This window comes from Thamnophis elegans, chromosome 2 (assembly GCF_009769535.1).
Source record: "Thamnophis elegans isolate rThaEle1 chromosome 2, rThaEle1.pri, whole genome shotgun sequence".
Lineage (NCBI taxonomy): Eukaryota > Metazoa > Chordata > Lepidosauria > Squamata > Colubridae > Thamnophis > Thamnophis elegans.
In genome coordinates, this window is record NC_045542.1 from 104,770,222 (window position 1) to 104,786,097 (window position 15,876).

The window sequence follows — 15,876 nt, forward strand, 5'->3', positions numbered from 1 at the left end:
CAATGCTGACTGGCGACTACCCGGAGGAGAGCCTTCTCTGTGGCTGCTCCGACCTTCTGGAACGAGCTCCCCGTGGAGATTCGAACCCCCACCACCCTCCAGGCCTTCCGCAAAGCCCTTAAAACCTGGCTGTTCCAACAGGCCTGGGGCTAAAGAGCTTTTGCCCCCCCCCTCGAATGGTATGGTTGTTGTGTGCTTTTAAATTGTGTATTGTTATGTTCGTCTTTTTTATCCCTTGTCTGTACCCCCTTCCCTGACTTAGATTGTGAGCCGCCCTGAGTCCCCTTCGGGGAAAAGGGCGGCATATAAATGCAATAAATTCCAATTCCAATTCCAATTCCACTTTTATTGTTAAGGAGGTTGGATGAAAAAGTTCCCTCCTGAAATCTAAGTGGGGTTTTGGCACAGGGCATTTGCAGCATGGGGTGTTTGCAACTGGTCCCCAGAAACGAGAGGACTCTCTGTCATTTCTGGGGGCTGGCACCAAATGTCCTGTGCTGTAAATGTTTCATGCTAAAATCCTGTTTGGATATCACGACAGAATTTTCTTCTGTCGACAGAGGGAAGAGGAATTATTAGGCACAAGACATCTTCTATAGGAACTGCGGAACTGGTCTGGCCACCACTGCAGTTTCCTTCTGAGTATGGAAGAGAACTGCCTGCCTCCCTTTGATAAGCAGTTTTTTCATTCCATCTGCTTAATGACCCACATGGTTGCTTAATGGTTGCAACAAGGAGAGGTGGGATTGCAGTCCTAAATGAGACGGTCACATAGACGTAATAAACAATAATTGCAATGACTTACAACTTAAATTCCAGGTTCAAGATGGCCATAAGTCAACAGCTATCTCTAATTAAGTTTATGTTTTTGCTGTTCCTTGAACATTCAACTCAATATAAGATAGGATAAAACTTAATGAAGTGAATAAATGTTTTAAAATGCTAAATTGCTATTATGCTTCCGAACTATTATTTACTTATTTAAATGTTAATCTGAATTTAATAGTATTATGATATAATTACTGTACTTGTTTTGATGTTAGCTACTCTGAGTTTTTCCTCAGGAACAGAAATTAAGATATAATGTTAAAATGAAAAGGAAATCTAAATACTTTAGCAACTTTCAGACATAAGGGGGAAGTGGTATTTAACTATGTTCTAATTATTTCAAAGGTCATTCTTCACAGAACAAAAAGACATCCTACTAACTCTGCAATATTGTCAAGAAGAACTTGCCTCATTCATGGTTGGATTTTCTCTTTTGAGATTGCCAGCTGCTGAAATCACAGTCTTCACAGCTCTCATTCCAAAATCATAATGATCCTATGGTACATACATACATACATATATGAAAAATGACAAGCTGTGAAAGCAAGAACTCTATTGGAAAGGTAATTATCTGTTTAGTTAAGTCTAGAAAAGCGATTTGTATAAGAACCTCGTACTTCAGCTGCTGTTGAATCATCTTTCTAAAGAAGAAAAGTAGTACCTACTTGTTCAAAGCAAATCTCATGTTTTAATGTTTGTTTATGATCAATATGAAATGATCAAAGAAACAGATAGCTTCCATGTCTTCCTCATTCAGGTATGAATTACCAAATTGATGGACATGCATATTTACCTGAGAACTGAGTTGTTCAGAAGACAGTTTGAAAGTGGTAGTGATCTTCTTTGCCAAAACTTTGGCCTCATTAAACCCAAAAGAATACAGAGAAATCTCAGCAATCATGGAATAATCTGGAACCATCATGGCCACCGGACGAAAAAGAGCCTGGAATATATAAATTAATTATAGTGGGAATGATACCATAACCCTCAAGAATATTTTAAAAAATAGCCCTGCTTGATCGGTTCCACCACAAAACCGCGATGCCCTTATCCGCGCCGACATAAGTGCGGAGGCAAATCCGCGGGGTCCGAAGCGCTAAGAAAAAAACGACCCTACCGCCGCGACAACAGCGCGGTGACAGAAGGGCGTTCTACATGCTTCGTTCTTTGCCTCCAAAGGTAGCCCTCCTCCTCCAGCTGACAGTGGCAGCGGGCACGGGGCAAAGCGGGCTGCCCAGCAGCAGCAGCCCGCGGGAAGGGTCCAGCTCAGCCGCGGGGGGCAGCAGGAAGCGGAGGAGGACGCAGCAGCGGCGGCGGCTGAGGCTCTCCCGGGCCGGCGAAGCGGGCTTGCCCGGCAGAGGCAGGCTGCCCTCTTCTTCCTCAACAACATCTCCTTGGGCGGGCGACCTCCGCCGCCGGCGCCTCCCCCGGAGGAAGAGGCAGGGTGGGCGGCGGCGGCGGCTGAGGCTCTCCCGGGGCCGGCGAAGCGGGCTTGCCCGGTGGCGGCGGCCGCCCATCCAAGGAGATGTTGTTGAGGAAGAAGAGGGCGGCCTGCCTCTGCCGGGCAAGCCTGCTTCGCCGGCCCCGGGAGAGCCTCAGCCGCTGCCGCTGCTGCGTCCTCCTCCACCGCCAGCATCGGCGGCCCTGCTCGGGCCCCCCGCGGGCTTCCTGCTGCCCCCCGTGGCTGTGCTGGACCCTTCCCGCAGGCTGCTGCTGCTGCTGGGCAGCCCGCTTTGCCCCGTGCCCGCTGTCAGCTGGAGGAGGAGGGCTACCTTTGGAGGCAAAGAACGCCCTTCTGTCGCCGCGCTGTTGTCCCCGCAGTGATGACACGCGGTGATGACATCGTGACTTTAGGGACGCGATTTAATCTCCGCTATTTTGCATAGCGCGGTTTTGTCGTGCCACGGCTTGATCACGATAGTTAGCATTTTGTTTCTCATGGTAGCCAATGAAGTCTCTAGAGCGCTTTGAAGAGGTGGAGATTTTATTTCCCTGCAATTGGTATCTGAAGGCATGTTACCTCTAATCCAAAGGTTCCATGGAGTCTCAAAATTAATAATCCTTGATAGCATTGTCTTCCTCTTTTAAATCAATACTATTTCCATTTAAAGCTGATGAAGTAAGAACCCTGTGCTGCATGTTATAATAATGAATTTCACAGATTATTTACTATATGAAGAAGTGTTTTATTTTGTCTGTTCTAAATCTCCTTCCCTTGTTTTCCTTTAATGGCCCCATTCCTAGTGTTTCGAGAGATGAGGGAAAAAACTTCCCTGTCTACTTTCTTCATTATCTTATTTATGTCTTCCTACATTTTTAGCTGGTGAAATGCCAAAGATTCAAATTTTTCTTTGTAGGGAAGATGGTCAAACCTCTGATAACTTTCGTTGCGATCTTCTTTGCTTTTTTAATCTCAATCATATTCTTTTTTTCAAACAAGGTAACTGGAATAGTATGTAATTGTCAGGTTTGTTTCCAATCCCTTTCGTAGGGACCATTGTGCCAGCTGAACAATATGTTCTCTTTTTACCCCTTAGTTCTTTTTAAAAAAATTGATGTCACATTCGGCTACTTTCCAATACCATTTCATAATTTGAAAAATGTGGCACATATTTTTGTTAAGAACTTAGCAATTTCACATTTATCTTCCTCAGTTTTTTATTTGGGTGAGTGACAGCATATCTCTAGATCTAATTTATATTTGTGGTCAGGTATTGTAAACCATAGTGATTCTATGAAAGAATCCAGTGTCAATATTTTGTATATTGCATGTCAGCTTTTATATGCTTCTTGCAAATAAAAAGCAATGCTTTCCCAGCATATCTTTCTATGTCAATTCTATAAAGTTTATAGAAATATGCAGTGATTCAGGAATGTTGTTGCGGGGGAAAATAGGAGGAGGAAGGTGTATTAGGTCTGATCACCCCCTTGAGTTATTTATTAAAATAAAGGTGGCATAAAATAAAATAAGATTAGTAATCTAAGATTAGTGCTCTATCAACTATCCTTGTTCTAAGTAGTTTAAGATCTCATTTGTTGTTGTTGGTTGCGAAGTCACGTCCACCCATTGCAACTTCATGGACAATGTTTCTCCAGACCTTCCTGTCCTCTACCATCCTCTGGAATCTATTTAACCTCACACTGACTGCTTCAGTGACTCCATTCAGCCACCTCATTTTTTGTCATCCCTTTCTTCTTTTGCCCTCAATCATTCCCAGCATTAGGCTCTTCTCCAGTGAATCCTTCCTTCTCATTAGGTGGCCAAAGTATGAGAGTTTCATCTATAGGATCTGGCCTTCTAAAGAGCAGTCAGGGATGATTTCCTCTAGGACTGACTGGTTTGATTGCCTCGTGGTCCTAGGGACTCACAGGAGTCTTCTCCAGCATCATAGTTCAAAGGCCTCAATTCTTTGGTGCTGAACCTTTCTTATGATCCAACTTTTACAGCCACACATTGCAACTCGGAAAGCCTTGACTATACACACTTTTGTTGGCCGGTTGCTGTTTCTGCTTTTTAGTATGTTGTCTAGATTTGCCATTACTTTCCTCCATAGGAGCAAGCATCTTTTAATTTCTTGGCTGCAATCCACATCTCTTGTTCCTCTTGGGTGGCCCTGCACAGCATAGCTCATAGCTTCATTGAGCTAGATAAGCCCCTTTGCCATAACAAGGCAGTAATCCATCAAGAGGTAGGACCTCATATGGTATGTCAAAAGGAAACCTTTTGCTTGGTATTATTTAGCTGCCAAAGTCATTTTTGTTTTAGCAAAAGTGATAATATAGTTATACCATTCAGCAACCTGAGCACTACATTCTGTATCATCTGTACCTCCTGGATCAAGTTTAAGGTAGCTTCACATAGAGTGCATTACAGTAATCTAAATGTGAAGCAGAGATTTTGTGAATGGTTGCTAGCCCATCCCTATCTGGGAAAAAGAATATAGCATATTTAGGCTCCTACAGCCCCCAATTCCCATATCCAGGAACTACCAATCCAAATATTTTTGGTTTCGTCAGGAGTCAACCTTAGTTTACGTGTCCTTGCATTTTCCTCTATTTTTTGCCACACTTTGTTAGTGATCTCTTGAACGGAGATATCTCAACCTTGCCTGTTTTAATGGCCCATCGATTCTCCACCTAATTTCTAATGATGACGTAAAGAAAATGGAAGAGGTTTAAATTAAAATGAAGGCAATATATGTAGTATTTTTGTAACGTTCAGTACCATTACCTTTAAATTATCAGGCAATTCAGTGCGTCCAGCATAGCCAGGGTTCATTGTGATGAAGACTGCACAAGATGGAACTAGTGGAATCTCAGCTCCTTCAAATATAAAGCGATCCACCTGTAGGCAATAAAAATAGTGAACAAATTGATATTCAAAAATGTATCTTCAAATTCCATCATAAAGAAACTGTTTTCTGGCTATAACAACTTCCTCACCATTTTACAGATTTCACATACTAGTGACTGAACAATTTATGTGGTAAGTCAAGCTCAAAAAGCTGTCCAGTTTAGAATTTTAAATTTAAAAAATCATTGTAATTCTAATGATAAACAGCAGTTAAGAATCTCAGTTGTGATAAACATCTGAGAATAAACAAAATAAGACTTAACCAAAGAGTATTAGGTTAGGGTTAGGGTTAGGATTATGACTTTGCCACATGTTAATAGATGTTTCACTCCGTCACTAGAGTACTCTTTGGGGATGGATGGATGGCTAGACAGACAGATATTTGTAATTGCTGTAGCAATGTGCTGGGTATACATTGAGATGCATGCCTAAGTAGCATTTTTTTGAATTCAGACAACTAAATTGTTACTCCTAAAAAGCCCACAAATACATTATCATGCATTCACGTTGACTCAAGATGAAAACAAGTTGAAAATAATTAAACAAAAAGATATTATGAAGACATCCTAACTTACTCGCTGTTGCTGGGCCTTTTGAATAGTTGTGATCTGCTGGGCAACTACAGACAACACTTCAATGTCAATGCGATTGAATTCATCAAAGCAAGCCCAGGCTCCAGAGCTAAGTGCATAAATAGAAGAGAATACCAGATATCCATAGTAGTGATTACTAATGCAATCAGTCTTAAAAATCAGAAGATATCAGCAGAGAAAAATGACTAAACCAATGTTCTAATTTTCTTATTAGGACATTTTGCAAGAAGGTTCATATGTGAAATCCGCACTAAGCACAGTACTCAAAGATTCCTTATTTATTTTGTATCAGTGCTCTATTCATAGATAAAACTGAGAAGTAACTCCTAAAATCTGATGTTGCAGTGCTGGGACACTGTTTTAATATTGAATTGCAACAAATATAAAATAGTTTAATGAAATCTCTGGGATGTGGGATTTTGTTTCAGGTTTGTTCAAAGCAAAATTAAATTTCTGTTTCGTGAACACCCTACTTTATTCTAGTTCAAAAGATAATATACAGTTTCATCTGAGGTTGATATCACCCTCAGCTTTAAAACATGGCTCTATCTCAAACCTTGTGTTACAATGAATAATAAATCTTTTGTGGAAAGTTTGGTTATCTGATTTTTCTTTTGGATTATACTGGGTTTCCATTTTTTATGGTTTTGTCGTCATAACTACTCAGAACTGTACAGATTGGAGCAGTTTATACATTTAATACATAAGTAAATTAATCTTGTACGCTGAAATTTAGCCAATTCTCAATACTTTAGGGCCACATATGTTAATACTTCTCCTTGGCAATAACAACAACAAAAAAGGAGAGTGGTATTAGATAAACTCATTTATTCTGAACATGTGCATATTCTCTTCCACTCCTCATTTGATGTAGCTCTATTTTAATTCAGACATATTTATTTACATAGGTACAGTACTGTGCTTTGGTACCTGGCTAGTCCTTTCAGGAATTTTCCCATTGCCATAAAGTCAAGCTGATCCGAGCAATTAAAAACAACCGTCTGTATAGCTAAAGCTTTCCCCAGATCCTTAGTTGTCTCTGTTTTGCCTGTTCCAGCTGGTCCTGCAGGAGCACCTCCAAATTTCAAATGCAAGGCTCCAGTCAGGGTCAGGTAGCATCTGTAATAGGAATTAAATCGTTTTCAGAATTCTGGAAGTATCTTTTTAAATTTTCTAGATTGAAGCATGTATTATTCATAAACCAGCATTCTAAAGAACTACCTTATATGCTTATACTGTAAAAGTGCAATTTTAAATCGTTCGTATGTAAATAGCAACATAGCCTAAGATGATACATATAGAAAAGAGTTCTCTTTTATTTTACTAAAATGAATACAATTATTTCATGAAAGAAAAAATACCAAAAGGGCTGAAAAGCTTCTCTGATTCATTCTGACTCTTAATTTGATGATCAATTAGAGCTGAATGAGGTTAGACATGATTCAATTGATCCCTTGAGAACAATTAGCATTTCAGAAATCCATTTGACCCTCCTCCAAAGTACTAATAATCAATGCTATGCCAATCTTCAAGCATAAGACTGTTTTGAAACAATACCCACAGTCTATGCTATCCCCCACCCCGCACAAAGAGTGTTTTAACTGTTCTGAATTAATTAGGCATTTCCATCATTCCATATTATCCACAATAGACCACTTGCTTAAATTGCCTCTACCAACATTACTGACAACTCAATGACCATATCCTGTTCAACTTACAAAAGATACAAGCCCCTTTTTTGCACATATATGGATGCTACATTATCATAATTAAAGAAATATATCTTAGCACTGGTTTGCGTTTGTGTAATAGCTTTTAGCAGGAGAGGCTAATTTTCTTTTTATGTACTTGTATAAATCTTAATTGTACACAACGTTTAACTATAACGGGCATGTTGAGATAGTCTAGATTCCATACCACTGTGGGATGAACTGATTAACCCCAAGTGATTCTTGCATCACAAACTTTTCCCTAGATTGTCAGGGGAAAAAAAAGAAGAAAAAGCAGCTCCAAAATTCTATTGCTGTGGGATTACTGAAGCAAAGAGAAAGGGCACTCTGGCCCTGTCCATTGAGGAAAGAAACAAGTGTAATCAATTCTGGCTGGATGTCTGCAAGAATACCATGAGGAAAAGATTGGTCTGATCAAAATTGGATAGAAATGTCAGTTTATAGCATATTATATTGTTTTGGCCTTAAACCCCCTAACTCCCAATATTCTTCTTCCCTTATGTGTCTTTTTTTAAAGTTTGAAAAGCTGATAGTGGAGCCTGGCTCTCTTTTATTAATTGATGTGAGGTGCTTTGAGAGAAAGAATTGTCTGAAGCGCAAGATTAAAATATTGTAAATAATTAACTTTGTTTCCTATCTGATTCATAGAAATTTTGAAGGCTTTCACACCTTAACTAAGGATTAATAAACCTGGGCTGCAAAATCCAAATGAGTACTGCAGTACAGTAAAGAAGCTGGATTTTTCATATTTATTTATTTATTTATTTTATTTTATTTATAAAATGTATTGGCTGCCCATCTTACTATAGAGTAACTCTGGGCAACTTACAGCTACCTATACAGTTAAAACATAAGTTAAAATCAGACAGTAAAACCAAGAACACATGGGGAGGGCTGGGGCAGAGTAGGGGAGAGTTGGGATCTGTTATTACTCAATCAACCACCTCCATTGCGCTGTTCCCCCACTGAGGCCCCAAACCAACTGGCATAGCCATGTCTTTAGGCCCTTACGGAAAAATAGGAGAGTTGGGACCAACCTCACATTTGGGGGCAAGATGTTCCAAAGGGTAAGAGAAACAACAGAGAAGACCCTCTTTCTGGGCCCTACCAGCCAGAATAATTGAGATAGCATGCCTCCTCTGCTGGCATGAATGGTACGGGGCATTCCCATTGGGATGAGATGGTCTCAAGTAACCTGAACCCATGTCACGAAGGACTTTGCGCCCATTTCATAATTGATTTTTAACCCCACAAATATTGCTGATTTACTTGTTGGTCTTTTCCTAGGTTTCTTTTTTATGCTGTCTCTAAACATCCTGAAACCCTATCAATTGTTTTCTGTGCTGAACTTATCTTCCTCAGTTGTATATTCACATTAGCCTCACCTGCTCTTCAGGCTTCCTACTTCTTTGAAATTCTGAACACATCCTGCTATCATCTTCCACAGCACATTTGACTGCAATCAATTTTTTATTACTTTTTAAACAGCATGCCGTTAAGCTTCACATCTAAGCTCATCAGTAAATCACCGGTTTCTGGACACATAATCCTTAGTTCAACTTTTCAGTTTGATTTGGCAGACAACTCATAAGAGACAGCTCGTCTAGATTAGGATATTGCAGACAAAACATAGCTTGGCAATGAGATCCGTTCTTCGTTGTTGATGCTACCAGAAACTGATGCCCACCCACAAGGGCAGTGCTGAGCTGAACTTGGATGAACTGGTGTCAAGTTTGGGCAACAAGTCAGTTGGTACATTTTTGCTACAACTAATGTATCAACGGCCACATACAATGTTGAACAATGCTAGGACATCTCCCTGGAGGTGACGTGTTGGTCTTGCCTGGTTCAAGGGCAGAACTTGCTAAAGAAGCCAGGTCAAACATCATAATTAAACACTGCTCCAATCAAGATCAGCATCCTGACTGGATGCAGTCATGAGCAGTAGACATGCTAATATGATACAAGGTGGATATTGTGTGCATACAAGAGACACACTAGAAAGGTCAAAAGTCTAGTGACATTGGCAAAGGATACAAAAGAATCTACTGTTTCGAACAACAAAGGCATGGCTATCATAGTAGGCACTGATCTGCACAGCCATCTTGTTGAGGCCCATTGACACTCTGACCATCTCATGTTAACTGTCATTGTACTGCTGCCACATATTTTCTTGGTCTATGTCCCACAAACTGAATGTGGTGGAGAGGAGAAATAACAGTTTCGGATGAAAACTGTTCAAGGTTGTGTATCTACCTACCTACAAGAAAACCTGCTGTTTCTCTGCATCTAAACTGACATGTCACAATTGTCATGGTGACAATCACATTTGTCATGATGGCAATCAATATGGTATGGAAAATGAGTATGGAGAGTGAGTCCTGAATGTCTCCATAGCAAATGACTCACCAACATCAGCACATTTTTCAAAAAGTATGACAACCACTATGCCAGCAGCAACCACAACAGCTAGATTTTACTGTATGCAATAATTTGACTTCCCCATTATCATGGGTGCAAAGGTCATTCCATCCAAATGCCTTACCCTGCATAAGACGCTTATGTTGATATGAAGTTCAGTATGCATTAAAAGAATGACAACAGAAAATCCAGAGAAAATCAAATGGTGGAATCTACAAGGCTGTGATTGTTGACTGCATCACATTTTCTCCAATCACTTCAGGCTTGATTGACATAAGTTCATGACTGCTGCTGCGAGAATAACCCTAGGCATTGCAATATTTATTGATGTACAGTATTCCAAAATGCTGTTCTGTAGAGGGTTCCTGCATATAACTGGCTCCTGACAAATTACCTTGATGACCGACTTCACCCAAAGTCACAAACAAGTGCCTTGATTCAGATTTATTCATTCAGAACTATGAACATATTTAATTGTTTGACACCAAAGGAGTTACTATACCTGTCAGTAAGAGGAGTGATCACAAGGCGCCCACTATTACCCAAGTATTCATAGCCATAAATAAATTCAGCATTCACTGCCCGAATGTATAAATCATCTCTTGTCCAGTAGTACCTAATAATGCATTAAAAGTTAAATTGAAATACATGGCTGGTACATTTTATAGTACAACATTTCTGTTCACCTGGATAGATTTCATTTATACTAAACAATCTTCTCAGAAATAAGAATGATGCTGATGATGGGATAATTAAGGGGATGCTTGTTGTACTAGAATAATGACCTGAATAAAAGTATTAGAAGATAAAAACACAGAATAGAAGGAATATTTTCAGAATTTTCAAAAGTATGCTCGACCTCTCTCTTTCTCTCTTGTTCAGTGTACCTCCTACTTAAAAAGAACAATCCTTCCATACTACTAGCAATTTCTAATAACATCACAGGTAGGAGGAAATCCCTCACCTGAGCTGGGAAATCCATTCAAAATCATTTTCACTCATGACATTTTCCTCAATAAGTTTAGCTGCCACATCCTTGGCATGAACTTCAATCACAATGAGAGCTGATAACACTCCCCGCTGCATCCGAGACAGTTTACCTCGCACAAGAGCTACTAGGTCACGCAGCTGTGCAAATAAAGCAAAACAAATCAGGCAGTGCCTTTACCCACTAAACTGCAAATCTACTTGATATGCTCTAGCCACCTCTATATTGATTTCATAAGAAAACTGTTGTTACTTAGGAAACAGGGATGGGGGAAAAGAATCTTCTCCTCAACTCACTGCTCATGTTCAAGATAAAAAAGGGCCTGATTTTTCTATTCTATGTATTTTAATGGATGCAGAATTGAATGTTTGTGGGAATGGAGATCAGATATCATCATGATATTCCTTTATTCTGCTCTTTTCAACCATCAATTTCTGGATTATTTTGACAGTAGTTTTTCAGAGGAAATGAGAATAGACATAATTTGATTCTAGACATGCATGCTGATATATTAAACCCTATCTGGATTTTATTCATAGGAAAAAGCAAGGAAATAAGCTGGAAACTAACTGTTCTAGTAGAATAGAATAGAACAGAATAGAATAACAGAGTTGGAAGGGATCTTGGAGGTCTTCTAGTCCAACCCCCCGCTTAGGCAGGAAACCCTATACCATTTTAGACAAATGGTTATCTAATCTCTTCTTTAAAACTTCCAGTGTTGGAGGATTTACAACTTCTGAAGGCAAGTTGTTCCACTGATTAATTGTTCTAACTGTCAGGCAATTTCTCCTTAGTTCTAGGTTGCTTCTCTCGATCAGTTTCCACCCATTGCTTCTTGTCCTGCCCTCAGGTGCTTTGGAAAATAGCTTGACTCACTCTTCTTTCTGGCAGCCCCTGAGATAGTGGAACACTGCTATCATGTCACCCCTTCTTTTCATCAAACTAGACATATCAATTCCAGCATCCATTCTTTATATGTTTTAGCCTCCAGTCCCCTAGTAGCTTTATTGGTCCCAGAAGTCCAAACTATTCAGATTCTAAGGCCAAAACCAGCACTTTAAATTTGAACCCCAAAACCAATGAATAGGTTTAGGTTTAGGTTTAGGTAGTTTATTTATATGCCGCCCTTTTCCCTGGGGGGACTCAGGGCGGCTCACAGTTCAAAAGGAAGGGAGGACAAACAATTAAACACATAAGACAGTACATCATTAAAAGCACAACATTCATACAATTCGGGTGGGGTTAAGGTCTTTAGCCCCAGGCCTGTCGGGACAGCCAGGTTTTAAGGGCTATGCAGAAGGTCTGGAGGGTGGTGAGGGTTCGAATCTCCACGGGGAGTTCGTTCCATAGGGTCGGAGCTGCCACCGAGAAGGCTCTCCTCCGCATGGTTGCCAGTCGGCATTGATTGGCTGATGGAACTCGGAGGAGGCCTAATCTATGGGATCTAATTGGTCGAGTGAAGGTAATTGGCAGTAGGCGGTCTCTCAAGTAGCTATTTGAAACATGGTATTGTAATTTGAAAAATATCTGAATAGGGCTAGGAGAAGACTACTCTAGCAAATAACATGAAAACCAACTTTTCATTGCAGAAATAATGTAAATGGAAATATACAATTAACTGACAATTTTTACCTGAGCACTTAGCTGTGGAAATAGCCTGGTAGACAAATCTCCAGCTTCTAAAGCTTCTGATACTTCTTTTGTCCAGTATGTTTGACATCCAGCTATGGTCACCTGGCCTGGCCAATCTAAGACCCATGTGGTCCGCGGTGTCTTTCATTAAAAATAGATCACTTTTATTGGTAAAAAAATTGGGTAATTTTCTTTCATCTTCATTACTATCCCATAAGCATGATATAATCAATTGTAATTTACTGTAAAACATTTATAACAGCATGTGGCAATGTATAGAGGGTTCCTTTTGGAGAGAGACAAGTACATTTTTCTTAACATTTAGAGCATATACATAAATATGAAAGCTTTTTTAAAAAGTTAAGATCAGTTCTGTGATATCACAAGGATAGAGATTTAAATCTTTTTCACACCACTTTCTTGTAGACACTAGCCAGCTAATGAGACTAAAATCAAATCTACACAACACTACAAATGTGGCTAGCAGATTTTGAGATGATAAGAATGACAAGGAAGCCTCACCTTCAGTAGATCTCAGCCTAGTATGTTCAAAAAGACATGAAGCTTAAATGTACTCCTTGGATCAATAGTGCTTTTAGAAACTTAGCCTGCATCTTTGTCCTGGAGAGCCATTTATCAGCTCCATACAATCAAGAATACTTCAGCCCATGAAATTCAGCTGGCAATCTCATTCTAAATTTGTAACTTCAATCAGTAAATCCAATCAAGTTGTACTTGATTGTAACTTCAGAAGATTCAACAGTTGAGAACATAGGAACAGTTAAGATTAAGAGCCCCTCTCGGATGGAAATGAGCGTTTAAGAAATATGAAATATAAATAAATAAATAAGATTATGGTGCAGCATTTTGCGCTGTCTCTCTGTTATCTTATAGATATTGATTATGACTAATAAGTTTCAGACCAATACATCTCATTTCTTTCCTCCTTTATTGTGTCACACTGTCAAATACATTCCTGTGGTTTTACTACTGGTAAGATAAGACAAGACTGACAATATACAGAGGGGGGTTTCTGAAAATTGCTTTCAGTTTCTTTGACTTACCTTGCAAATCTTGAAAATATATTTTAGAAGCTATGCTAGCCTTTTTTTAAAAAAAAAAATCATTTTCTGCTAGAAACAGGGCTTGATATTTGTGGAGTTTTATGTATTTCAACATTTTTAACAGTCCCTAACAAGACTAAAAAACTAAAAATCTAATACCTAGCCTGGCCAATCTAAACCCACTTAGTCCAAGGTATTTTATACCATCTATGCTGACAATCATTTGGCTTACTTCTGCAATCCCCATACAACCTGTTTAAATAACCAACAAAAAAAAAGAGAAAAGAGGCTTTTCTCAAAGAAGAAATACATTTTTTGAAACATAAATAGAAGGCAGACACCAAGACACATTTATGTTCATATTAAGAACCAAGAATAGGGTGAGAAAACCAGAAGGTTATTAAAATTCACACCGGGAGTTTATCAGCAGAGATGGGAGCCTTACGATAGCACAAATAGTGTTCGTTCATTTTTACATGAATTCTGTACAATTATAAACAAGACACCTACATCTGGGTAAACTTTAATTGCTCTTTCAATATTGTCCCGCACACTAGCCTTCATAATTTTCTCAACTTGCAGCAGCCAGTCTTCCACATTGCCCGTAGGATAAATAGAAGAGAAAAGCTCCACTTCTTCATCTTCTGCAGAATACATGTGTGTAATCTGCAGATCTTCCTGAAAGAGAAGCTAATGAGGAAAAACACAGCATGAGACTGACAACCTTTCTTCCATTCTTGCCTTGTACAAAGAATAGGTAAAGATCTTGTTAACAGGAAGGTATTTTTTTTCCATTTAATTTTACTTTCTAAATAGAGAGAAATATCTTCAGATATCACAAGCATGCTCACATAGTATACCTATACGTGTCATCCAGTGGTGGGTTTCAAAAATTTTTAGAACCTCTTCTGTAGGTTTTGGCCTGCTTTGTGGGAGTGGCTTGGCAGCCATGTGACTGGTGGGAGTGGCTTGGCAGCCATATGACTGGGTGGGCGTGGCCAACTTGTAAAATGTGGTGAAACTCACTTAACAACGCTCTTGCTTAGCAACCAAAATGTTGGCTCAGAAACTCTGGCACTTGAAGCACGCAAGTCTTAAAGCTATCAAGTTACAAGACCCTTGCACCCCTAACCCTTTAGGAAAAAAAAACCCAGGGGTGTTCAAACTTGACAGCTTTAAGACTTGTGGACTTTAACTCCCAGAATTCCTCCTCCAGTCATGTTGGCTCAGGAACTCTGGCATTGAAGTGTGCAAGTCTTAAAGCTGTCAAGTTACAAGACCTTTTCACCCCTAACCCTTTAGAAAAAAACCCCCCAGGGATGTTCAAACTTCAGCTTTAAGACTTTAAGGTTTAAATAGGACTCTTAGAGACGGGCGGGGTGATTAGGGAGCCAGCCAGTCAGTGAGTGGTGGGCGGGGCACATGTGGTGTAAACGGGTGGGGAGAGGGAGCTGGAACTGGTTCTAAATGGCATGGTAGAAGAGGTTAGAACTAGCAGGAACCCACCCCTGGTGTCATCTCATAACTCACCTCAATATGTAGGATTTCTCTATATGTTTGCTTGTTTGTTTACTCATGTATTTACAGTTTAAATATCTAAGTAACTATCACTGATTTGGGGTAGTGTAGAAACTTTTAAAAAAGACACAATGTATTTAAAAAAAGGAAAGATAGTTCTAACAGGGGAAGGCATTGAAGGCGCTGACTGTATCCCCAGGCATTTGGATCAAGTGGGAAGATAAGGTCTGTTATTACTGAAGGTAATTTATGCTATTGTTTATCCCTGAGTACTAATGAATTATTTCTAATGGGTTTATGTGATTTAAGCCTGTGAATTGCTAGCCGTCACATATGTGACATGGACAGCTATACAAACCATATAAGCAAATTTGTCTGTCTGTATACGTGACCTGACAAAAGAGCGAACGACAAATCCGCGCCTGACTAAACCGCGTCGCTAAAACTGCAATGTCATCAACGCACCGACAACAGTGCGGCGACAACAGCGCGGAGACAGAAAGCCGATTTAACAAGGTTAGGGTTAGGGTTAGGTTTACAGTTACGTTTAGGGTTAGCGTTAGCGTTATGTTTAGGGTTAGGTTTAGGTTTAGTTTTACAGCGTGATTTTGTCGCCGCACTATTGTCGGCGCGATTCAGCACTCATTCGTCGGAGCGCTTTAGAACATGTGGTTTTGTCACCGCAGTTTAGTTGGGCAAGGTTTTGTCGTTCGCCCTTTTGTCGGTGAACCGTCTGTATATCATCCAT

The 15,876-nt window shown here is 39.8% G+C and overlaps 1 protein-coding gene across 1 annotated transcript in view; it reads right to left on the reverse strand.

Annotated features, from left to right (window-relative positions):
• The window catches only part of DNAH1 (dynein axonemal heavy chain 1), a 151,797-nt gene that overhangs the window by 81,396 nt on the left and 54,525 nt on the right, over positions 1–15,876 (reverse strand). Inside the window, 9 exon segments of the mRNA XM_032210546.1 lie at positions 1,237–1,323; positions 1,622–1,771; positions 5,060–5,173; positions 5,758–5,863; positions 6,706–6,894; positions 10,429–10,542; positions 10,891–11,054; positions 12,547–12,687; positions 14,121–14,300. Coding sequence (XP_032066437.1) covers positions 1,237–1,323; positions 1,622–1,771; positions 5,060–5,173; positions 5,758–5,863; positions 6,706–6,894; positions 10,429–10,542; positions 10,891–11,054; positions 12,547–12,687; positions 14,121–14,300 — 1,245 coding nt within the window.